The sequence below is a fragment of the Oryx dammah genome, unplaced genomic scaffold, assembly GCF_014754425.2.
Source record: "Oryx dammah isolate SB20612 unplaced genomic scaffold, SCBI_Odam_1.1 HiC_scaffold_2, whole genome shotgun sequence".
NCBI classification, from domain to species: domain Eukaryota; kingdom Metazoa; phylum Chordata; class Mammalia; order Artiodactyla; family Bovidae; genus Oryx; species Oryx dammah.
Window position 1 is genome coordinate 75444231 of NW_024070186.1, and position 24287 is coordinate 75468517.

The 24287-nt window shown below is 38.1% G+C and overlaps 1 protein-coding gene across 5 annotated transcripts; it reads right to left on the minus strand.

Moving 5' to 3' along the window:
* Positions 1-3521: 3521 nt before the first annotated feature.
* TRA2B (transformer 2 beta homolog) lies at positions 3522-23440 on the minus strand. Of its 5 annotated transcripts, XM_040252579.1 has the most exons (10): positions 23227-23425; positions 16821-17096; positions 11879-12012; positions 10672-10834; positions 9472-9660; positions 7373-7488; positions 7135-7218; positions 5863-5922; positions 5014-5087; positions 3522-4531 (listed from the first exon to the last, which is right to left on the minus strand). In XM_040252579.1, the coding sequence occupies exons 4-10, from the start codon at positions 10702-10704 to the stop codon at positions 4521-4523; spliced, it is 567 nt and encodes a 188-aa protein (XP_040108513.1). In that variant the 5' UTR covers positions 10705-10834; positions 11879-12012; positions 16821-17096; positions 23227-23425; the 3' UTR covers positions 3522-4520. The 5 variants fall into 5 exon arrangements, with proteins under 5 accessions (XP_040108513.1, XP_040108499.1, XP_040108506.1 ...); XM_040252565.1 differs by lacking the exon at positions 16821-17096 and having other exon boundaries at positions 23227-23440; XM_040252572.1 differs by having other exon boundaries at positions 11879-17096.
* Between the last annotated feature and the right edge of the window lie 847 nt (positions 23441-24287).

Below are 24287 nucleotides of genomic sequence, written 5' to 3' on the forward strand. Positions count from 1 at the left end.
AAAATTGCTGTTAAGCTTTTAGTAATGTGTGCATCAGGTATGGGTAAGGTCTATACTCAAAACTTTTTAAGTGTTTCTGAGCATCATCCTCCCCCAACTCCTTCCCTTTAGGTGGGACAGGATGGCTAGTGAGCTAGAGTTGAGTATTTCCTTGTTCCAGGTCAGTGAGGCTCTGATAAAACCCAGCATGTTGAGCTCTGGTTAGTTTCTCCTGGGACCAGATCTTAAGAGGTATAGCTCTGGTGGAATCTCATGGCGGTTCCTCTCCTTCTGACAGCACAAGAGGACTTCTCAACATTCACTGAAAAAAGTTGAGCTGGCAAAGCTCACGGAACTGTGAGAATTCCCTTATGGCCAAAGTACTGTTCCCCCCCCGCCCAAATTTCTACTTGTGGGTTTCTGCTCCAGAATGTTGAGATTTTATTTGCCTGTCTCCAGTTTGGGGGAGAGCAGTTTGCCCCATGACCTTACCTCTAATGAATCTAAAAACAGCCGTTGACTTTTTGTTGTTTAGCCTTTTGTCAGGATGAAAGGTGACCTCCAAGCTCCTATGTGCTGAACTAAAAACCAGAAATCATTTGATAACCTTTAAATTCAAATAGCACATTTAGACTGAAGCAGAGAGCTTTTTTTTTTTTACAATTATCAGGTAATTATTACCTAAAGGGACAATGTTCTGCAGGGAGAGAATCTTATGAACTTGGTGACTTCTAGTTTTAATAACCTATATATCCATTGTATTGAAAAAGTAAATCAACCTGAACTAAGTGGCTTTACTTTACGAAATTTAAAATATTTTTGAATGAAGAATTTTAAGGTGCTGACATTTTAAAGCAAACTTTAATTGTATCATGATGACAAAAATCAAGCAGGCAATAAGCCAAATAAAAATTAGGGGAATTGGCCCCAAGTCTGAGAAGTAACGTAATAGATACTTGGTTCCAAGTTTTGTCTTCATCTTGCCTCCTCCTTTTTCCTCTCTTCACAATGAGTTTATTGTTGGAGCTTCCATTCCAATTTACTAAAGCTGAGGAAGTTCCTGCTTCTAGTATGGAAAAGAAAAACAGGGAGATGTGGTTGGAGACACCCAGTGGGTTGTGTGGTTACATAGTGAAGGTCTTTGAAGGATTTTAAAGCAAAGGGATTATGTTATCTTATTTACCTCTTAAAAACATTCACTTTCACTGCATAAGTGAAGAATGTATTGGGAATATGAATTGAGACTACAGAGATGGCTACCAATTAGGCATCACAAATGACAAGGAGTGTTTGTCAAGACTATTGACTATAAACAAAAAATGTCAAATGACAAGCAGACAATTTTGGGGGGTCCATTTTTAGGAACATTTGAAGCTTGTAGACTGTAGGAGCAAAGATCGGAGCTATGAAGGAAGTTTAACAGCCAAAGCCACACCAGGAAGTCACTTCAGTGAGGTCATCACCACTGTCAAACCCTGGACACCAGCCTATCCCACTGCCATCAACACTAGTCAAGCAATCTCAGCTAGACAGGACCACCTCTCCACTCATCAGGTCCACCCCTGCACCCATTTCACATATTGCTGACATCTTTATGCCCTCTTTATCACCTACCCACTCAATTTGCTACTGCCCCTGCTTCTTGGGGTTAAGGGTTACTGATTAAAGTGTTGTGCAAGCACTTTTTGCTGCAATACTCTCAATGCAAAGGATGGCTAAAGAAGTATTTGGGATTTAGGCCATCTATGTTATGTCCTGTAGTCGCTAAATTGTGTCCAATTCTTTTGCAACCCCAGGGACTGGGGCCTGCTAGGCTCCTCAGGTAAAAATACTGGAGTGGGTTAACATTTCCTTCTCCAGGGGATCTTGGATCTTCCCAACCCAGGGATTGAAACTGCGTTGAAAGATTCTTTACCACTGAGCCATCAGGGAAGCCTCAATATTCATTGGAAGGACTGATGCTGATCCCAGTGCTTGGACCACCTGATGCAAGAACCAGCTCATTGGAAAAGACCTTGTTGATGGTAAAGACTAAAGACAAAAGGACAGGTGGGCTCAACGGACATCAATTTGAACACACTCCAGTTAGTGGCAGACAGAGAAGTCTGGATTGCTGCAGTCCACCAGGTCTAGGTCTCTGTTGGATACAACTCAGCAACTGAATGTTAGGTGGGCTCTGCCTCTCAGCAGGACTGTTTGCGGAATATCCTGCTGCCACTGGGATGTATACGCAGCATGTCTGTGTGCTGGGAAGCTGAGAAAGTGACACATATACCAGTATGGCAAATTGCTTTTGCCTATAGGATGTTAATACAAAAGCTTGAAAGGTACTTGATTTTTGTGTTTCCACATCACAGTGGGAAGAACATGTTCTGGTTTGTCTACTTCAAGGAGGCTGAGCCATGTGAAACAGGTCCACAAATCTGCGGTGTGAAGCGCACCTGTCTCTGCAGTCCATCAGTCCACCTCAGCTGTCCTACAGATGAGAGAGAGCCTAGCTGAGAACAGCAGCGAAGTCCTTGTAGTATACCCGAGTTTTAATGATTCTGCAGCAGTAGCTTTTCAGATAACAGCTATTGTTTGACACTTGGAAAGTATTCTGAGGAGCTCCAAAGGGGACAAAATGTTGGCAATTAAGTTCAAAATTACAGAAACAAAACTTCCATGTTGTAAATAGTTTAAGTCTTAAGAGATGTGTCTGTACTAAATTCTGTGACTATCTGGCTTCCATGTGCAGTCTTCAAAATTCATATGCTTATATAGTTTTATGGCTTTTATAAATAACACTTTTTGCAAACAAGATGACCACCATAATACACCAAGATTTACTACTTGCTATCCCAGAACATGATTCTCACCACTCTTCAGCCCATCTCACCCTGGCACCTAACATTCTATTACCAATATTTTTCATCTGGTTACCCAGATTAAATGACATCGTGAGTAACAGCATAGACTACAGATTGAGACTGGTCAAGTTCAGATCCTGGCACTGCTATTTTAATTGCTATTTGACCTAAGGTAAATTACTACACATGATTGATGCAGCCTAAGCATATTGTGCTTAGTCACTTCAGTCCTGTCTAGACTCTTTGCTGCCCCATGGACTGTCGTCTTCCAAGCTTCTTTGTACATGGGATTCTCCAGGCAAGAATACTGGACTGGGTTGCCATGCCCTTCAAGTACACGGGACAGAGTATTTGTATGTAAGTAATAACAGAAGGGTTAGCAGGCTAACAAACTTATTTACTTGCCTAGAACTGACCATGAAAATATCCTAGAAAAATGTTCATTTCAGGCAACTTCAGGGCAAGTGTGGCGAATATTTTAATATAATACCATCCCCAAGTAGAGATGTTCATTCCAAGACCTGGTTACTTACTTTAAATGTATTTTCCAGGAATACAAAATTTACCTATTTAAAACAATTTCAACAGAATACATTTCAGTCCAAGGAATACTGTATAAGGGACTAAAAACTATAAAAGAACTGTATGCAGCAAGGTTAAAACAAAATCTCTATAAACTGAGCTTTACCAGCCTTTTTACTCTTTTCATTTGCGTTTATTTAAACACAGTTCTCAAAACATTTGAGTGAAATTGGGCCTCCTTTGGTAAGCAAAGGACCTGAAAGTAATATTTAAAAAATGAACAGGCAAAGTCTTCAGATCATCCACAACACAGGTATAGTGTTCCCTTCTTTTTTCTCAAAACTCTGAAGCACCCAGTTTTTCCATATAGTCTTAAAAGCTAGAAGAACAAGAGTACATTTGTGGTGGAATGTATTGTCACTTGCTGATAACTAATTGAAATACCATTATCCCCTTCTAACAGCTTTAAGAAATAGCCTTTTTAAGGCATACATTGTGTAACTCATCTTATTCCCTGCTATATATAATACAGATTACATAAACGCTGACAAATTCACATTTATATAAGCATTAAGCATTTGCTGTATTGAAAGATCTTTAGTTTTTAACACTAGCAGTATAGAGTTACAGAGCGTAATTTTTATCACTTAACTGCAGGTATATTAAGTATGGTATGTTTGATGGACTCGAGGAAAACGGGCATTTTTGTCTTTAATTTACTACTGACAATCTAATCTGAACAGTTCTGCTAAGCATTGATATGTTAGGAAAAAAAGTAAAAACCAAACTTTATTGTTGCTTTTTGCCATTTGGTAGCATTTTACACACAGGCTTCGATCTTCAGAATACCCTGGATTCAGTAGAAAAACCATTTAAATGAAGTTCTGTACAATAGAAACTTCTCAGCAGTCAAAATTTTAGACTGTAAAAAAATACATGCAAAACATACTTTTCTGAAAACACTTAACTTTGAACAAAGCACCGAACTACACAAATGCAGAATGAAAACAGCATTTCAACTCCACCAAAAGTAGTCATCATAAAAGGTGTAAAAGTCACCTAACTTCACTAGGCACTGTTCACTTTTTAAACAGGAGACAATAAAAAATATTGTCCACAAACAATATCCCAACTCTAGGGCAGGTTTCAGAAAGTCTTCAACTTCATGCTTTAATAGCGACCTAGAAAAAAAGGAAATAAATACACTTCAATACTCAAGTGCATACATTTAACGTTGAGAATTTTAAACTTTTCTGTCATCAGGAAATTCCTATGTACCAGATTCTTGTGAAAACCTTCACACAGTGCAGAAGCAATGTTAAACAGAAATAGCTGGGAGTTTATCTAACTCAATCTGAAAGCTAAGGTTTAAGTGACTCAAAAATGTTTCTAAGCTGTAAAAAAAATTTTAAGAATTCCTTAAAAAAAAAAAAAAAAGCCACACAAATGGTGACAGAACGTACTATTGTACAAACAGTACTAATGTACTATTTTAATTAGCAACAAGAGTTAAGATCCAAGGGTTGTTTTCATATACTTCCTTGAACCCTACAGAAAAATTGAGGAAATACTAATTGAATCAACCCGTTATCTGCTGTGGTTTCCATATAAGTCATAGCAAGTCACACTATTGTAACAAAATTATATCAAAATAAAAACTTACGAGGTGAGTATGATCGAGATCTGGAACGCGATCTGTATCCTCCACGACTATAGTAGGGAGAAGGTGACCGTCTTCTGTTAAAAAATATCAAGACCATCTAAGACTCCATAGATCACAGATTAAAGTGACTGATCCCTTTATCAGTTTCCAAAACTAAAAGATCCTCAGCTGACCTTGAAAAACACTGCAGTAGTAAGGTCTGTTTTAGTCCTGAGAATGAAGCACATTATCAGGCCCAGTACCAAACCCCCCTAACTATCAAAGAGGTTGAATCTGATCATCTGCTAGTTAACATTATATCTAACAAATTTAAGCTGGGCTAGAGAAGAAAAAAATCATTACCACTAATTTTAACCACACCCTATGAATGAACAGCCAAAATTTCATTCATAGTGCTTCAGTGATTTAGTTTTAAGATAAACTTGAATAATTACTTGCTTATTCTGAAATGCTTACAACAAGCTAATAAAACCATTAAGGATAAATAAGATTAAAATATTATGGAGTCTTAGTTTATGCCATCACCCCTCATATTAAGGTATAAAATGGTACCACTGAGTGATAGCAAGTACAAGCCCAATCTCTATAAACACAAATTAAGCCATGTACATTGTCATTTAACTTCAGTTACAGTTTTATAAATTTCTCATTTATAAAATTTTGTGAATGCCATTTATAATTTATCAAAATATGAATAATAAATATCTTTATGTGAGCCATTCTACTATTGTACAGATTTAAACCTTTCCCTGGCCAGTGCATACATTTAACGTTGAGAATTACCAGAGTCTCTTGTGCGAACTTTCATATAGTGCAGAACCAATGTTAAACAGAAATCTTTTCCTGTACCTGTATATCTGATCCCTGTCTTGAGCAGCTCTCCATCCTCCTCCCCCTCCTCCTCCACCTCTGTGAAGGCAGAAAACAAACATTATAAATAGTTTTAAAAATGCACAATTCATACAATAAAATTAAAACAGAAGTGAAAGCTAGTTTCCTTTAAGCAATAAAGAGTTGCTTTTACCACCCCTTTACAAACTGACATAGAGCTCTCCCTGGTGGTTAAAATGAGTATCATATTAAGTACTCTTAAGACTAATCTTTGCAGCCTCCACAAATAGAATCCCCAACATGTCAGTACAGAAATGCGACTTACGAAAGTTTGTCAGTGCTAAATGTCAGGACTGTCAACTTTCTAAAAATTACAGAATAGTGTGCAAAAAAAGACAACAGCTCACTACCACACCAAAATAGGGTATCAAAGATTAACTGTTATGGTCAATATTTACTACACAATTTACATTTTGACAAACAATGCAAGATCTAAATTAGCAGCTGTTGCTTAAATAGAGAACTTTACTTCATTTTTACTTTCCAAAGTATTCCTACTATCATGAGCATTTCCCGATCAACCCCCGAAAAATGTTCAATATTGTTAGTATTAATAATAAATATCTTACCATTGTTATGGCAAACTAATCCTTAAATAATTATTTCTTTAGATTTTTCCAAGAATCAATTTGCCCTGCTCTTCAACACAATTTCTTAGCTACAAAAAAATTGCTTTATAAAGCAATGATATTCAAAATCAGTTCATGAAACTCACTTTAAAAAACAAAAAGGGGGGGTCTATAATTTTATTGTCCCATTGGTTTACAATTTGGTACTTTTAAAAATACACATACCAAAAAAAAAAAAAAGTATAACCATAAAATCCAGAGATTTCCCTGGTGGTCTACTGGTTTAATACTCCACTGTAGGGGGCACAGGTTTGGTTCCTAGTTGGGCAATTTAAGATCCACATGCTGTGAGTTGCCCCCCAGAGGAGTGCATGGCAACCTACTCCAGTATTCTTGCCTGGAGAATCCCAAGGACAGAGGAGCCTGGCAGGCTACAGTCCATAGGGTTGCAAAGAGTTGGAAACAACTGAAGCATCTTAGCACGCATGACTTGAGTTGAAGCAAAAAAAAAAAAAAAAAATCCAGTTTAATCTCTGTATCTCCAATTTATTGGTAAATACCTTTATCAAAGGCTAAAACAGTGCTGCTTTATGTTGCAACTGCACCATAAGAGCTGATTTGTCTTTCAACAACTTAAAACATTTTATTTTGGTTAACATACCTGTACGATCTGCTGTAATAGTCCCGATCATCATAGCCTCGATCATATCCTCTGTCATAGTAATCTCGACGGCGTGAGCTGCCACTGTGAATAAGATTTATACAAACTTGGTTTTACCTACATTAATACTTAATAGTTAACAGCGTGGGAAAACTGGTCTGGTGAGAATCATTTAATTACCCAGCAATGTCAAATATATGGCATTTCTTTATTTTGAGAACCTTGAAAACAAACTTACTAGGTAGGTCTCCCCATGTAAATTCCTGGTGTTGGCGTATGTGGTCTTTTCGTTATGGAGAAGTCAACTCTGATCCTACGTCCATCAAGCTCCATTCCATTGGCACGCTCTTTTGCCTTCAAAAAAATGTGAGTTGTTATATACATCATGAACAAAGCCCCAAATTAATTATCTATAAATAAAACCCAACTAGATGTTTCCGTTAGGCCAGAGCATTGTATCTGACAGTTTATTACTGAGTTTTTCTGCCTATCAAATCTTTACTTACAAAAGATAGCCTAGAAAAGTTCATTAAAAAAAAAAACCACCCATGAGCACCAACTTAAGCCATGATATATTTTAAATTACTGTACCAACTATAGATTTGACAGCACCTGTAGGTCTATAAAATAGTACACAGTTGGCAAACTATGACCCACGAGCTAAGAATATGAACAGGTGTGTGTGGGGGGGGATCAAAGTAGTATTTCATCAGAAATGAAATTCAAAAATAAGTGACCATGACTGAAACAAAGCCCCACTCATTAATTTGCCTTTTATATGGCTTTTACATTACAGTGGCAGGGTTGAAAAGCTGTCATTGAGCTCTTATGGCTCCCAAAGCCCAAAATATTTACTGTCTAATCCTTTACACAAATTGGAGGACCCCTGCTATGGAAGCGAAGAGCTAGGATGAAAGCTTGAATTACATACAGTTTCAAACATTAAAATGAAAATATACTGTACCTAAGAAAAAAAAATACCCCATCCCAAAGACATAGTCATTTATTCACAATTTAAAGAAACGCCTCTCTATCTAAATAGAATTTAGATTTCTAATTCCAATTATGCTATTTTCTAGTTTGATTGTTTTAAGCCTCAAGGCAGTTTCTGGCATTACCGTCTTTCAGAAAGGGAACTGTGGTTCTGTAGAACACACACACAAAAAGTAGAGAAACGAAGAAGCCGATCCCATAAGTAACCTTAACATTTTCCACATCAATTATTACCAAAATGAAGTTGAATGACATCTTAAAGCATTCCTTAAATCTCTTAAATTATAACCACTTGCATTCAGCTTTTAACTCTTCCTTTAGCAGATGGGCTTACTCTATTCATTTAATTTTATTTAGAGCTCAAAATTATTAATCTCAGTATTAACCTCAGATGGCTTGTCATTAAGTTTCTCCCCTCCTTATACTGTCCTTGGAGATGACTTTAGCTATCACCCCCATGTATCTGAAGTTCAAATTTCTTAAATGGGCCAGGAGTCACACATTGAATTTTTACTTTAGTCTCCGTAAAAAAAAATTTTAGGGCAGTCCTGGGAGGTCCAATATTTAGGACTTGGTGCTTTCACTGCCATGGCCCAGGTTCAATCCCTGGTTGGGAACCCAAGATCCCATAAGCCTCAAGGCCAAAAAAAAAGTTACTTCCTATGTTTTACCTCAACATCCAAAACATAAAATCACTTGCCAGTATACAATCAAAACCAGTTCCTTTCTCCTGAGTCGTAGCTTTTATCACTTTTTAATATTTTCTTTCATTTTAGAAAGTAATCTGATGTAAACACTCATTATATATTTCAAACTGGACTATTAATATTCTTCTATTTTAAAATTATCTGTATCTAGGCACACATCTAGAAACAGTTGACTATGTTTGAATTTACTTCAAATAAAATGGTGGAAGAGACTGAGTTGGAATTTAGAACCCAACTGTCACTTTGCTGTTATGCTACAAATCTTTGAAATTTCCACATTAAAAGCTTTTTAAGTTTCAATTATGCACTTCATTCAGATCAAGCTATATATAGATACTAAAAAGGCTTCCCTGGTAGCTCTCTAGCTGGTCAAGAACCCATCTGCAATGCAAGAGACCCCAGTTCGATTCCTGGGTCCCCTCGAGAAGGGAACAGCTACTCACTTCAATATTCTGGCCTGGAGAATTTCATGGACTGCATAGTCCATGGGATTGCAAAGAGTCTGACACGACTGATCGACTTACTAAAGCCAAAGTCATCCAAGGAAGAATAATTAAAGACTCTGTATGTGTGTGTGTAAAAGTGAAAGCGTGTGCATATACTTTTTTTTACACAAAGGTACAAGACTTTTACTTACTTCCTTGGCATCATCTACATTTTCAAAGTATACAAAGGCAAATCCTCTTGAACGTCTAGATTGCTGGTCATATACAATAGATACATCAGCAATTGGGCCATATTTAGAGAACACTTCTCTTAGATCTCTTTCTGTAGTGTACAAGCTCAATCCAAATACTCCAAGACAACAGTTGGGATCAGGATTTGCCTAGAAACAGAAAAACAGATAATAAAAAAAACTTTTAAAAAGCATCACATATCAATTCCCCCCCCAAAGAACTGTCACTAATATGAAAAGATAACAATGAAATAAAAGTATTTTAAAAGTAATGTTACATTAGCACCACAAGCATGTATGCAGAGAACTACTGTCTCTATAAGGCGGGGCAAGAGGAGAGGTAAAACTTCAAAATGGTGAACTAAGATATACCATTCACACAATAGGAGGCTCTAAACTGCCAAAGAGATACAGAAGTACATTCAGCTTCATTTCTATAGAAAAATCATAAATGTTCAAACATACGTACTAGTGAAACCACAGACGAATACCAAACTTTTTAAAACCAGATATTAAGCAGCGTCAACTATTGTAATAAGGATACGAAACTAAATGTTGCTGACATCCCAGTTGCCGTGAGTTTGCTTAAAGGTTTCACTACTTCGCACATACATTTTAGTTAAATTCCACCCCACTTTCAAAAACATACACTCCCTATAGGTCTACTTGTATATTATTCAATAAACCCACAATAGGAACACACTAAATGCATCTCATTTGTAACTTCTCATGGAAGACAAGCAAAGCTTCAAAACTAGAAAAAAAACTTGCTTAAAACTAAATGGGAAAATCATAGTGTATTTTAAAGCATATTAAACCCAGAAAACTTGAACAATAGTATGGAACATAGATATATGATCTAACTATATTAACCGTAATGCAGAGAATTTATTTGATGTGCTGTTAATGTGACAGTATCTTAAATGTGATCAACAGCTCAAATGTAGACCATATGTGGGAAATATCTTTTAAAAAGAAAAAAAATCTCCCAACACTGAAAAGGCTCTAGAGAGAAATCATGCTAAAGCTCCACCATCAAAAGTTGTCAGTTTTAAATTATTACAGAACAAAACACCAGAAACGGGGGAATATATTATACGTTAATTATAAAGTGGCTTCATACAGTGTCCACTGCTTCAGAAACAATTGTTTACATCTTACCCGATTCCCAACATGACGCCGGCGAGTAGACATGGGAGAATGACTGTGGCTATGCCGTCTTCGATAATCTCTGCTGTAAGATCTGCTACGAGATCTTCTATGGGACCGGGACCGAGATCGTGACCTTGTGTAATGCCTCCGAGAACTTCTTCTGGATCTAGACCTGAAAGACAAAGGCTTCAAGGTTATGACTGAATAGCTGACAGCAGGATATGGCTTTTAATTCTTTCAATAATTTATTCTAAAGTTAAGCTTCAAAAGGTAAAACACACAATCCAGGTATACAGTGGGATCAATACTTTTCTTTTGTATATTGTCATTTCTGTGCTAGGAAGAGTTCCAAAACCATCACTAACTAAAGCTCCCTTCCATCATATCTTAAATAATTAAGAGATTAAACAACACAGTATCTATTAAAAATCATAAAACATGCAACATTCCATACTAGCCTGATCTGTGCCCACCTTTACCATTCACAATACCATCCTTCATTTTTAAGCTTCTTCCATTATGCCCATTATTGACTTATGATAACATCATCATTACAAGCAGTATTCTCCAGCAGTGTTTTAAAATCAACCAGTTGCTCTTAACTACAGTGATCATATGAACTGTCATCTAACCCAGGAAGAATACAGTGTGAGAGAGAAAAGGGGCACTGTTAATTATGCCTGACAGTAGGCATCAAGCTGGGGCTGACCTGGGCAAACCAGGATGTATAGCCTACACTTGAACATTAAAAAAAAAAAAAAAAAAAGTGCTGTGTTAAGGATTTTTTATAGTACATTTGTCATACTAGACTACACCTATTTATCAAGAATTGCAGTTACTAAAAGCCAATGCTCTGCAGTCTTTTTCTGCCATACTAATAAGCAGTTCACGTAAACTCAGTGAATCCTCACAACAATTCTGAAGAACTGGTACTATTGCTAATTCATCTTTTATAGATAAGGAAGTTAAGATTGAAAAGGTTAAGTAATCTGCCCAAGCCAGAAAAAAACAAAGATATGAACCCTAACACCAAAAGCCCAGGCTCTTAGCCACTTAGTCTTCTATCTCCTAGAACTTAACAATTAAGTTCATTTCTAGTACCAATATTAAATAAGCCAACAAATGATCTAACCCTCTCTATCTTCCTAGTTTACAAAAGCACACACCAGTTTGAAAGCTAAGAGTAACAAGAAAATCCCAAGACAGTCTTTCTTACCTAGATTCAGATCTGGACCTGGACTTTGATCTGGAACGCCTGGAATCTTCCTTGGAGCGAGACCTTGCAGGGGTATGCCTTGCAGATTTCCCAGATCCATGAGCACTTCCACTTCTGGAAGCAGAACGGGATTCCTACACGTAGATGTCAAAAGTTTAATTTGTATACTTTCTGGGCAACTTTAAAAACAAATAAGCTGTGGTGAGATAAATGGTGAGGGAAAGCAATCCCCTTCCAAGATAAGAAAACATAGGTAAGGGCAGAACTGAATATACCTGGTGTAATAGTTACGTTGCTCCAATTGACATAAGCCAATTAACTTGAACTTCCACCTTTCTTGGGGAGCAGGGATAAGAGTTAACTGACCCCACTCTCTTCAGAAATGGGTGCCAAAGCCAAGCAGTTAAGGAAACTGCCCAAGGATTGTTTTGGGAATGTTACTCCGTAAAGACTAGGGTGAGAAAGAACCTTATTAACTATGACACCTATACCTCATACCTATTATTTCAGTCAAACTGCCATCAATTAAAAAAAAAAAAAAACCCTATGAAATTTGTAAAATTTACTTTATTTTCAACTTTTATTTATTGCTGAGTGGAGAAAAGAGACAAGGACAGTACTGTTTCAAGTCACAGAGGAAGACAGAAACCTAGAGAACAAGGAGCAGCTTGAAGGAGACTAGATCTGTAGACCCTGTCCATCCAACTATGTACGAAGCCCTTACAGATCTCAAAGCAACCAGATGAAGCTACAGTCGAAAGACAGTGAATGAACTGCAGAGGTAAGAATTAAGAGAGTACCAGAGATTTTCCTCAGCTAAGTGTAGATGAGCCAGGGCCAATCGATGGGAAACTGCGAATAAGCAGTTAGAAAAGTTACATACAAAAAGGACATATTAAAACTGAAACAGTTTAGATTACAAGCTCCTAATCTAGGTTCAGGAAGGGAAGTTCAGCAACTGTATGTAAAAAAATCTAGATGCATACTTTATACTTAAGTTTTCTCCTATCCTAACTGTGACTAGCTGGTAGGTAGGCTGTACAAAAACAAAATCTCTAAAAGGAACTAGCAAAGAAATGGGTAAACAGGATAACTAGTTTGGTGAACCAAAGACATATAATTAGAGAAAAAAGCTAAAGGAATGTTCTGCCAAGACACCAAAATAGAAATGGTGGAAAAGACAACAATTAACTCAGTCTGACAGCTAACCAAGATATCATCAAACAAAACAACATTTCAGGTTATCCACCTTCATCAAATTTAAAAGCATTAATCTCATGAATCTTCCTGCCCAACACAGAATAAAAACGGCTAGACTCAAAAGGAATCAACATTACAGTTAAGTAACCAATGTTGAAGTGGCATAAAACTTTATCACAAGAGACCTACCTCCCTGTGTGGCAGACTTTCAGAATAAACACTCCAGCCATTCTTAAAAAGATAAAGGTAGAAAATTCATCTAAATCACAGCCCAGAACATTTTGGAATACATTCTGTGACTTAAGAGAACAGTGGAGAAAATTTGGAAGATCTTTCCTATGATGCTTAAGGACAAAACTTACATGCAATACAGAAGAAACAGGCTTAAAGTTAACTCAGTGGGCAAAATGAATTCTGGTCTCTATACCCCAAATGACTAAATTTCAAAGTCACATGGTATAAACTGGCATGAAACATGGCTACTCTCCCTTCCTGCCATGAGTTAATAAAGAGAGTCAAAGTAGAAGATGACACCCCTAATTATTAGTGTAAATAGCTACTTTTATCATCAAGGAATGATGAAAGCACTATGGCTTTGCTTTGAGGACCCCAACTAACAATCCCTTGACTTTCTCTGGCAAATATCCTGGACATTTAAAAGCACAATTCTCTTCTTCTGGGATAAAGAGGTTCTCAAATTGGGGATGCAGTTTCTGCAATTATTCAACAGGCAAAAGCTAATCTAGAAGATAAGGTAGAAAGAGGGACTCTAACACCTTTGTTTATTCCAATGCTAGAAAGATGACTTTATGGAAAGATTATGACCTTTAGTGGAAACAAAAGAAAGCAATGTGCTCTAGCAGGGGGAGAATATGGGTGCCTCAGAGTAAGAGTTAAAAGATTACCAATAAAATAACTACAGTTAACAGAAATCAGTTCGTCTAGGGATCTGGGGGAGGGGGGAGTAGAAAGTCAAGATCCTCTTTTAAGCCTCTTGCTTCACTAAAACAGAAAAGCCTTATTCTAAGCTGAGGTGCTTTACCAATCTGTTCACCAAGAAGGAAAAGAAAGTCCTTATAGCCTCAGAATAAACTTTAATGAGTTTTCTAGCAGATCAAGGGTCAAAAATAGCAGTATTTGTGAAATTATAAGACTTTTCACTCAACCTCTAAAACTAATTGGCTATATGCAGATGTATTTTATGAACAATCATTTCTCAGACCAGTAATAGGAGAAACCACTGGAACACTAAGTCTTCTGTACTGACAGTTGTTAGGCTAACACAGAAACACTGTCTCTACTGCCTACCTTTCGTATCAGAAATAGTCTTAAAGTTAAATAAACCCTTTTGCAATTATGTTGGCTATTAACTGGTTTGGAAATATATGCAAGGATATTTAGCCTTTCTAGAAGGCCAAATCTAAAAGCATAACGTTAGCTTTAAACCTTGGTCCATGGTTACATCTGTAAAATCAGCTAGAAAAGCCCCTAAACACACAAAAAATTCAAAGACCACTTTCAGGGCTCACAAAACACTTCAATGCTAACACATTAAAACCCTACCAATACCTCAAGGGAAAGGATCATAAATGTAAAGTTAGCATGAACAACACAAGCAAAAATTCCCTGAAAACCACACAGGGAATCAAGTTCTTACAAACTGAATCTTAGTCATGTACTAATCAACAGGGAACACATCAGGGAGAAACAAACTCAGCCTTCCAACAAAATACCAGCCAGTATCTCCCTACTCTGAGAATGACAGAATCTTAAAAAAACTTTTTGAAAGAGATGAAAGTAGGAATAACCATCCAATTGCTAGGTTTCTCACATATTTTAAAAACTAGATCTTCAACAAAGGCTCTTACAGATATATATTAAGTCTACTGAGCATTTAAAAATAGATCCCCAACTAGAGCTTATTTTAGTAGGTCTGGAGTTGGGCATCTGCATTTCTTAAAAAACACCATACATATTTGTGATGCTTATTTAAGTCTCACTGACTTAATTTCAAGTTTTATGCTTATTTATCTGGTTTTTTCAACAGTCATTTTCCTGAAACCCTGTTTTCTGTCACCTTCTCTGCCCCCACCTCCCCACCCTGTCATTTATTAGCCGTCCTGAGGGCATGTATCTTATGCTTGCCCCAGGACAAGAGGTCTGTTTCTGGCTACTACCCAGGCAGGAGGTGGAGAGAGGCACTCTCAGACTCAAAGATGCTTTGGCCAAAGGGAGGCAGAAATCTGAATGGATGAGATGGTCCACTAGCATCAATGTTTACTTTTGCTTTACACCTTTCCAGATTTTGCCATATAAACAAACTCCAAACTGCTTCTTCCCCTTACATGACTAACAGATACTTTCTCTTTCAGACCCCAAGGACTTTTCAGGTCTCCTGATAAACAATCAATGAGCTTGAATAAAAATACAACATCCGTTCACATCACTTGCCTCAGCCTAATCAGAATGCAAAACTAACACTACCAATGTAATGTTATTAAGTTTATACGTGGCAAGTTCTACAAAATAATTATCAGGACAAATGAAGGAAACTATAAATGGGTGTAATCTTCTGCTTGCAAGATACAGAACTGAAACAGCACAAATTTGACACAAATAGGCCCTGAAGTATTAGAAAATGAATCCCTCTAAAAAGTCATTTAAGACACTGCCCCAAGAGTTATGAGGTTCAAAAACTCTCAAGTTTAGGCTATCTTAATTTCAGGGAGAAGTGATAGCCTTAGTTTTCCCGATAGAGTAGAAGCTATCTGTTGGTTGCCTACTACTGGGTATTATTTTGACACATGAACTTTCCCCATCCAATTGAAAGTAACAACACTGCACCAATCATTTGACTCTTCTGTTCAGTTAAAACAAGCATACAGAAAGGGAAATGACAGAACTTTTGGGTCTATTTTTCCAGTAAGTGGTAAGAGTAGAGAACCAGAAACAAAGCTACTTTATGATCTGTTATCTCTCACACCAGTTTAACAGTTAATAGCAGAAATTGAGAAAAGGGAATAAGGCACTTACTGTTACTGCCACTGTTGAGTTAGGTATCCTGTTCACTTATATGACCTGTCTCATTCTAAGGGAAGCCCCTACAACTTTTTAGCAGTAACCCCAGTCATTCAGCTGGAATAAGCATTAAACAAAGAATAATCATCTTTTGAATTTAGCACACATGCATCTTAAAGTTAGGGCCTAAATGGTCAGTTTTCCACTATTGCCATCTAAAAAGAAATTCATTTTTTCATAAATCCCAAAAGGAAGGATCCTGTCCAATGGATTTTGGGGGTTCGGTTCTATAACCATCCTGGTAACATTCTTCAGGAAAACTTTGACAAACTTACAACATTCTCCTTATACTGATCTGTACTGAAGGATAGGGGTCAGTACATTGAGTCCAGAGAGGGTGGCCTAGACCACCTACACTTCAATTCTGGAAGTACTCACGCCCCAGGACCAGCAATGTCAGAGATGAAAAATCCAGGAGACAACATGAAGCCGGCTGTTACCCAAATCGGAGAGCTCATTCCTGCCTCCTATTTGACTACAAAGGGTTATTTTTTTTAAAGTTGCATTTCAGTCAGTTCACTAAGAAGTTAAAATTAGAATTACCTAATTTAAACGTTTCCCCTGGAAGGCACTTCTTTACCCTGTATATATTTCTTCTATTAAACAAATAATGCATGCATGTTTAGCAAAATATACAGGGACACATAAACAGACTAGTAATTACTTAGCGTAGTGCTTTCTGATTCCAGATTACTTCTTATCTTAACTTCATTTTTATTTCTTTTCTTCATTCTTCCGTTTCAAATTCTGACTTCTTTCATCTTCCCCACTTCACACAAATTGCTCAATATTCTACAAGTGGGACTTCTGGTCTGATAATTAGCATGCATTCTTTCTTTTATTTTTTCAAATTTCAGCTTCACTTATTCCTGAGCTTCAAATACTCATTTATAAAACTTGTCAAATGACGACTTCCGCATTTTCCTTCTTCAACATTAACCTTAATAGAAAAAGAACAGGATGAAGAATATTTTAAAACTCCAGGATAAAAGCCAGTGCCAAAACTGAAACTAGAAAAAAAATCCCTCTTGCTTTGGATTTTTTAGAAAAACTAAAATATGCAGCTCAAAAATCTGAAACTAGTTTCCTGCTGGTTCTAAAATATACTCAATCTCATTTGTGTACTCCATGTAGATTTATCATGCTTAAGCTGAAATGTGAAGTGCGCAACTGAACATTTACTGTTCATCTAACATTAAGAACTGTAATTACATTTCACACTTCTTACTTATTGTATTCATCAATAAAAAGTATGTTAAGTGTCAAAAGCACATCTCTAGTCAAAAAATGACACATTAATACAAAAGTGCAAGAAAGGAAAAGCACGGACAATTCATTTGCACACTGATGACAAGGCTCAGGGTTGAAGAGGTCTACAAACTGTGCCTAAGGTCAAGATATGTATTTAATGTCACACTTCTTAACTGAAAAAGTAGCCTGTAGAAAAACAATGTCAGGGAATTTGAAAATCTGGAATAGTTTAACCCACCCCTAGAAAGCTGCCCTAGTGAGATTTTATAATATGAATGGCCCAACTTACTAACTTAAAACTAAAGCATAAAAAGACCAAATCAAGTCAACCAACTACTGTATGCAAGGAGCTGTGAAGAAAGCAGAGCAAACTTGAATCCAACTGCAGTGTTTTCGAAGAATTTTTGGTAAATCCAGCCCCCCAATGATTATTAAAATCTTCTGCAGTCTAAAGGAGCAACCCTACTTTTAAAGGTGGCAATGTTGTGGATAAAACTGCAGCTCACCTCCTGAAATTATTAAGACGACTCAATATCACTTAAAAGATCAATAAGTTGAAGTGTCTATTGAACATCCTAAACAAAATACCGCTCTACTGAAACATCCTAGTTTTCTTGTACTTCACACTTTATGATCCTTCACTGTCAACTTCCTCTCCTAGTTTTTTCCTGAAAACAAAACCTTCCTTAGGAAAAGAAAAAAAAAAAAAAGAGAGAGAGAGAAGTCCTTTATACCTATCTGATCACATAGACAACCATGCATGGCTGTGACGGAAGTGTTATGATGTCTTTTCTAAAAGGGTAAGCATAATCTTCAGTCTAGTTTTTCAAAGTCAATTATTGCTTATTTAATCCAGAAAAAAAAATTTTTTTTAAGCTTTTTACTTAAGGGAGTCACAGGAATTGTTTTCTCTTAATATCCATCACTAAAATATAATGGGAAATGCTTACTGGCAGCACAATTGTAATCGTGGAATCAGAATGCCCAAGCAGGTTTCCTTTAAGGCCTCCTAAACTAAATATATATACAGGGCTTAGGTTCAGAAAATGCTGAATAGAGGCCAAAGCTCTAGATATGACAATTTTTCAATATGAATGCCTTCCTGCTGTTATTTTACTACCCCTTCCCAATCTTCTTTATATTTGAAGAACAAAATAAGTTGCTAGATAATACAAGCATTAGATTTCTTCAAACTCAGCTAAGTTGAGGTGGCCAGTCAATAAAACCAGAAGACCAACTACTGGGCTAACGTTAAACACATATTAAGAGGTCCTACTTAGAAATAAGCAGAAATTTGTCTCACCACCAACACAATTGTTGTTAAAATCATTCTAGTGGTTATAACTGGAATTTATGCAACATTAATAAGTGCAAACTCATTAGGGTGACTAGATAGTATTTTAATAACTGGGATGGCCTAAGGAAAACTCATGATTATGATATAAAAAAAAAAATCAATGCTCATATCAACATTAAGGACTATTTTCTTTCTGCAGCTAAACTCTCCAGAAGTTTGGATAGAAAAATCCTCAAAGACTGAGAATATGTTCTTAAAAAACCTATCATGACAAGCCTAAATCAGCTCTAACCCCATGCTTTTAAAAGATTGCTTGCAAAAACAGTAGGCTCTGAATTTACATTCATAAATGTTCAGTACTTTCCAGCAGAAATGCCAAGTATGTTTTATTACTACTTTTAAGTCTATTATCTCAGCACAAAAATCATTGCAAAAAAAAAAAAAGGAGGGGTCCTCATCCAAGCTGTCATATTCAGCAATTGTGTTGATAAAAATCAGAATATAACCTCCAAAACCCAATTCAAAGCAAAGATTTTTGAGAATCTGAAAAGTAATTTTCTGTAATGAAGAATTCCTCCCCCACTTAAAAACAAGACTAAATGACAATACCTAATTCTGTTCTGTGTGACCCACACCCCTCAAAAAAGCAAAACACTTAAAATTACCCAACTTCAACCACCACCTCATCACTATATTTTATGAGAAAATAAAGAAATTATGTGTTAAAAAAAAAGATAAATATAATACACATGCTAAGGCTCAAAAGATATACACAGCTGTAGCCCTGTCCTCTTGGGCGAAATATAAAAAAAAATGTAAAAAAAAACTATGAAAGTACTAATGTTTATCATTTAGGTTTGGGATTTTATTGGAGATAAAGAATGGACAAGGCTGTACAAAGCAAATTCCATTTAACATTATCTTTCATCATCTGATTTCTTGTTCAATCTCGACAAAACCAGTACTTACCTTGCAACCACTTGTATTTTCAGTTTGAAAGTGCCACCTTCTAATTCTGGACCATAACCACAATATTAAATCATTCTTAATTAAAACCACCAAAAATATTCTTCAACTTGGTTTCAAGAGACTTGTTGCCTTACCAGACTCAAACTGAAACAAAACTATTTCCTCCCACCCAACATTAATTCTCTATTTAAGGAACTTGGTGCAATGGCTACAACCCTTTGGGAAGAAAAAGGCTGAGATGTTTCAGCTTTGAAAATTACTAAAAATTCAAAAAGACAACCCCAAGATTAAGCAGAACAGGAGAAACTGCAGAGTATGAAAGGCAGTTTGATGGGATGGTATATAAATGCCATTCATCTCTACAAAGAAGACTAAGGGTAATATTCCTACATTGTAAACCCATTACTTTCGCAAAAATAAGCAACACTCTACCAGTGTATGCATCATAATCTTGACAGACAGCAAGACAAATTAAAAAGACTTGGTCTTTTAAGTATTCACAATACTTACAATTTTTTTTACGATTTACAATATTTACAATACTGCTTCCTCACTCAATTACTGGTTTCTGTAAGTAAAGACCCAATTGTAGAAAAAAAAAGAAGTTACAGTTATGAGGGTAGAGCATCAAACCGGTGCCAAGGCCAAACTTCACCACACCCTAAACTGAACACAAGCCATAGGATTTATCACCTCCCTTCCCATTACCATACACCTCTACACTTGGCTACAGGACCCTATCATGTTCTTATTCTCCCAAATCTTGACGTAACAGATCTAAGACCACCTCTTCTTTCTTTCCAAAGGTGCTAGCCAACTTCTCTGCCAAAAAAACATGAGAAATTTTGGGGAATTACTGGAAAGAACTTGAATTCGAATGAGTAATATCTTACTTTAACGTGGGTTTGGCCAGATCAGGGAAGTCAACTCTAACCAGAAACATTTTAATTTAAATCTTCTAACCAAGACATGAAAAATCCCGACACCGATAAAACATACAGTCTGCAGTAACCGAAAGTGTTCAACCAACCACAAAAATTCAGGAATGCACCCTAGCTGCACATTTAAAACAAAGGAACACAAAAAACCACATCTCTAAGTGTCAATATTCACCCAATAAGTAAACATGCTATGAACAACCGAACTGAAGGTGATTTATTGCTTTCACCTCCTCTACTCCGGTCTGGTTTGGACTAAAAGAGGAGAAAAAAAAACATTTCTAAAGTGGCAGCAGGGTCACGAAGAGGTGGTGGTGATGAGTGACCTCAGCTGATAAGATTTTAATATTACATTATCACTGGCTGATTAGATTAGTAGGTGTTAGTGATTTACACTAATAATTTGTAAGGTCTGAAAACTTAAAAGTGTTAGTCGCTCAATCGTATCCGACTCTCTGCAACCCCACGGACTGTAGCCTGCCAGACGACTCTGTCCATGGTGGGTTGCCATTCCCTTCTTTAGGGTATTTTTCCAACCCAGGGATCGAACCGGGTCTCCCGCATGGCAGAAAGCTTAGAGTGGAATCAAAGTAATTTTTCAGGCTCTTGATAAGCTATTCACAGCAGCCAAGTACAAGATCACTACCCTGCACGCAACAGTTTTCCCGCTGTTTTCAGGCACTTCCAAAAGAAGTTTTTAGCCAGTCAGACCTGACTGGGCTACCTAATGCTTTTTGTGGCACTGTATTTAAACTATTTCATTGAGCTTTATGGTTTTGCCAAGCATTCTTTGGGAGTCCCAGTGTTTGTTTTAGGTCTAGTCTAACCACTTCAGGTTCCAATAAACCAACTGGAAAGCAATCTACAGACAAAACAAAGGCCAAAGAAAACAATGTGGAAGTACTCCACATCGTCGAAGGTCAGAGATCTCTTCCAAGTCAAGACGCTTAAGACATATCAATCTGTAACATGTACCTTTATTATTTTCTCTTCCTCCGTAAGAGTTTGTTGACATGTAACAACATTGTGAGGTAACTAGGACGTCTATTCTACTAACAGAAAATACCAATTCAAAAGCTTGGTTAGTGGGACGATAATGTCTCTCGAGTTGTCTCAAACCGGGACCCAACCCCTGCAATTGTTACCTCTCATGAACTTCCACAACTTACTCAGGTTTATTTAACTGAGAGCTCCTCCACTAAAACCAGCCAATTTTTATTCTCAAAACGTACCCAATAATTGTTTTAATACCTGAAGACTGAAATCACTTGCCTTCCAGTCCAAACACAGACACCTAGTTTCCACAGTTATTTTCAACTGGCGGAAACCATAACCCACATTTTTAACAACTTGGGAGCTTGATCCAAGCTTTCTCACCAAAGAGCTTAAAATGATAATCACACACATACTGCTGACTGGAAATTAACCGTCTTTAGAATAAAAAAGCCAATATTCATCTGCATAGGGAAAGGCGAGGACTGATTGGTTCAAATCAATCAGATTTGGCCCCAAAGTTACACCATAAATTAAGATTCCAAGAGCTAAGATCTTTCCTTTCAAAAACGCCCTAATGAAATCAGCTAGAATTTGTTTCTTAAGTTTGCAAAAATATTCGAATAGATTTACCTAATAAAGATTCTGGCAAGACTGACATTTCTGCGTCTTAGTACTCACGGACCCGCGACCAAGCTTTATATTATGCTTTTTCTCAGCCCGGGAACTTTATTTCTGCAGTTTATCCAGTGCTCACCAAATTCCACATTTTGGGGTGGAAACTTTAAAAAGCGCACAAACACAGTTCGTGGTTCACAAAATAGGTATGGTTCAAAACAAAGAAAACAACGGCGCCAAAAATTGTTGCCCGCCAATTTCTCCTCACCATCCCGTGGAAAAAAAGATGTACTCGATCCGCAAGAAAACCTCGGCGACCTCGTAATCTACTTGGTTACCGATAACTATTTGCGGTTTAACAGCCCTTTTGGCATCCAAGAAAAGCACGCCATTTAGGCCGAACACAAAGCTCGCGCGCAATCTCCTCTAACGGGCCCAGAACTTAAGTCTGCGTCAGACTACTTTGCCATCTTTAAAGAAGCCAAGAACACCTCAGATGCACATCTTTTCGGGGTCCAAAACGATCCTGTCTTAACCTAACTGCTGAGCATAAACCCTGAAGAACACTGCTCTTTGCGCCCCCCGTCCCCCGCCCGCGGCCTGGACACCGTCGCGCGGCGCCGCCGCCATTTTGTGCCTCTGGCAGCGCGCCCAGCCCGCCAGCCCAAGATGGCTGCGGCGAGGCTTCGCAGGAGAGCAACGGCGAAACGCGATACCGCTCCCCTCCCCCACCACCGAGGGGACGCAGCGGCCATTTTTAATCTTTCCCTCCCGATAACGGAAAAAACCGCCGTTTCGAGTACCGGACAACCTAAACCCGTCGGCGGCCTCCTTCATGGATAAGGACAATACTACCAGGGCTTCTTAACCTGACTCGCATCCCCTCCCGGTCTCACACTTCGGAGGCAAAATCGCCCCAGTCTCCCGGCCCGAGGCCGACGGGCCTGGAAAGAGATGCAAGAAGCTGGGACCACACAGCCGCCCCCTGCACCACCGATACCTACCCGCTCGCCGTAGTTCTGCTCGCCGCTGTCGCTCATGACTTCCACTGCTGTCGCCGCTCGATGTGCTTCAATCGAAGCTGCCAACCTCTCGCGCCTTCAGTGTAGAGGCTCCGCCGCAGCCTCGCACCACACACCGGTTCCTGAGCCGCTGAGAACCGAAACGCTCCGCGCCGCCTCCGCTTGGGCTCTAAGTCTCCCGGACGTGACGCGGCGCTCTTTAACCCGGCCCCACCCCCTCCCAGAGGGCGCGCTTTCTTGGCTCCGCCCCTCGGCGTTAGGCCTTCGCTTTCCAGCTGTGGCGCGTCCCGAGCCGGATGTGACGTAAGCCCCACCCCTCGCGCCGCGCTAAACCCGTCTCGAGTGCTTTGAGGCGGGAAACTGAGCGCAGTGGGTCGTTTCTGTGGTGGTCGCCGCGGGGGTTAGTGATGTCACCCTCCACGCCTGACTCCTTTCTGTAATTTCCCAGGAAAACTGTCGTGGAAGGTGGGGGATGGAGAGAGGAGATGCCCACCTTTTCTCCCATCCTTCTTGCTTCCGCTCTATTCATTGTGTCTTTATTTGGTTGCAGAGGGCAGATATTCGTATACAGGGTTCCGTGCATTACTTAGGTTTTTTGTAGCTTCAGTTGTGGATCATTTTTACCTGAAATCCATTCATGTGAGCATCTGTCAAATAGCAAATCACGTTACCAGATCCTGATGCACTGAAATCAAGCACGATCCGTAACCCGAGGAAGTCAGTGGTTTAATAAGGGAGAACTGTTAAACATACATTTGAAAACTGATTTGGTTAGACATATAACTGTACTGGTGTCTCGGAGTAAACATTAATTATGCCATCATCCAACAGCACGATAAAGAGCTCAAACTTGGAAGTTCAGACATCTCTCTGTGCCTGCTGTTTCCCTTAAAAAAGATGTGTGTGTGTGGTACCCGGCTGGTGAGGTACACATATAAAGGGCCGTTTGATTTTTTAAAACAGTTTTCTTGAGATATAATTCACATACCATGCAATACTCTTATTTAAAATGTACAATTCAAGTCGTTTTTGTATTTGCAGAG

Bases quoted from the DNA above. Each gene is read 5' to 3' on its own strand.
- TRA2B (XM_040252565.1), bottom strand. From the start codon at position 23,262: ATGAGCGACAGCGGCGAGCAGAACTACGGCGAGCGG. The intron at 5,923-7,134 runs GTATGTTAACCA...CTGCCTTCACAG, and splicing joins TATTACAGCAGATCGTACAG to AGGTGGAGGAGGAGGGGGAG. The intron at 5,088-5,862 runs GTACAGGAAAAG...ATTTTTTAACAG, and splicing joins GACAGGGATCAGATATACAG to AAGACGGTCACCTTCTCCCT.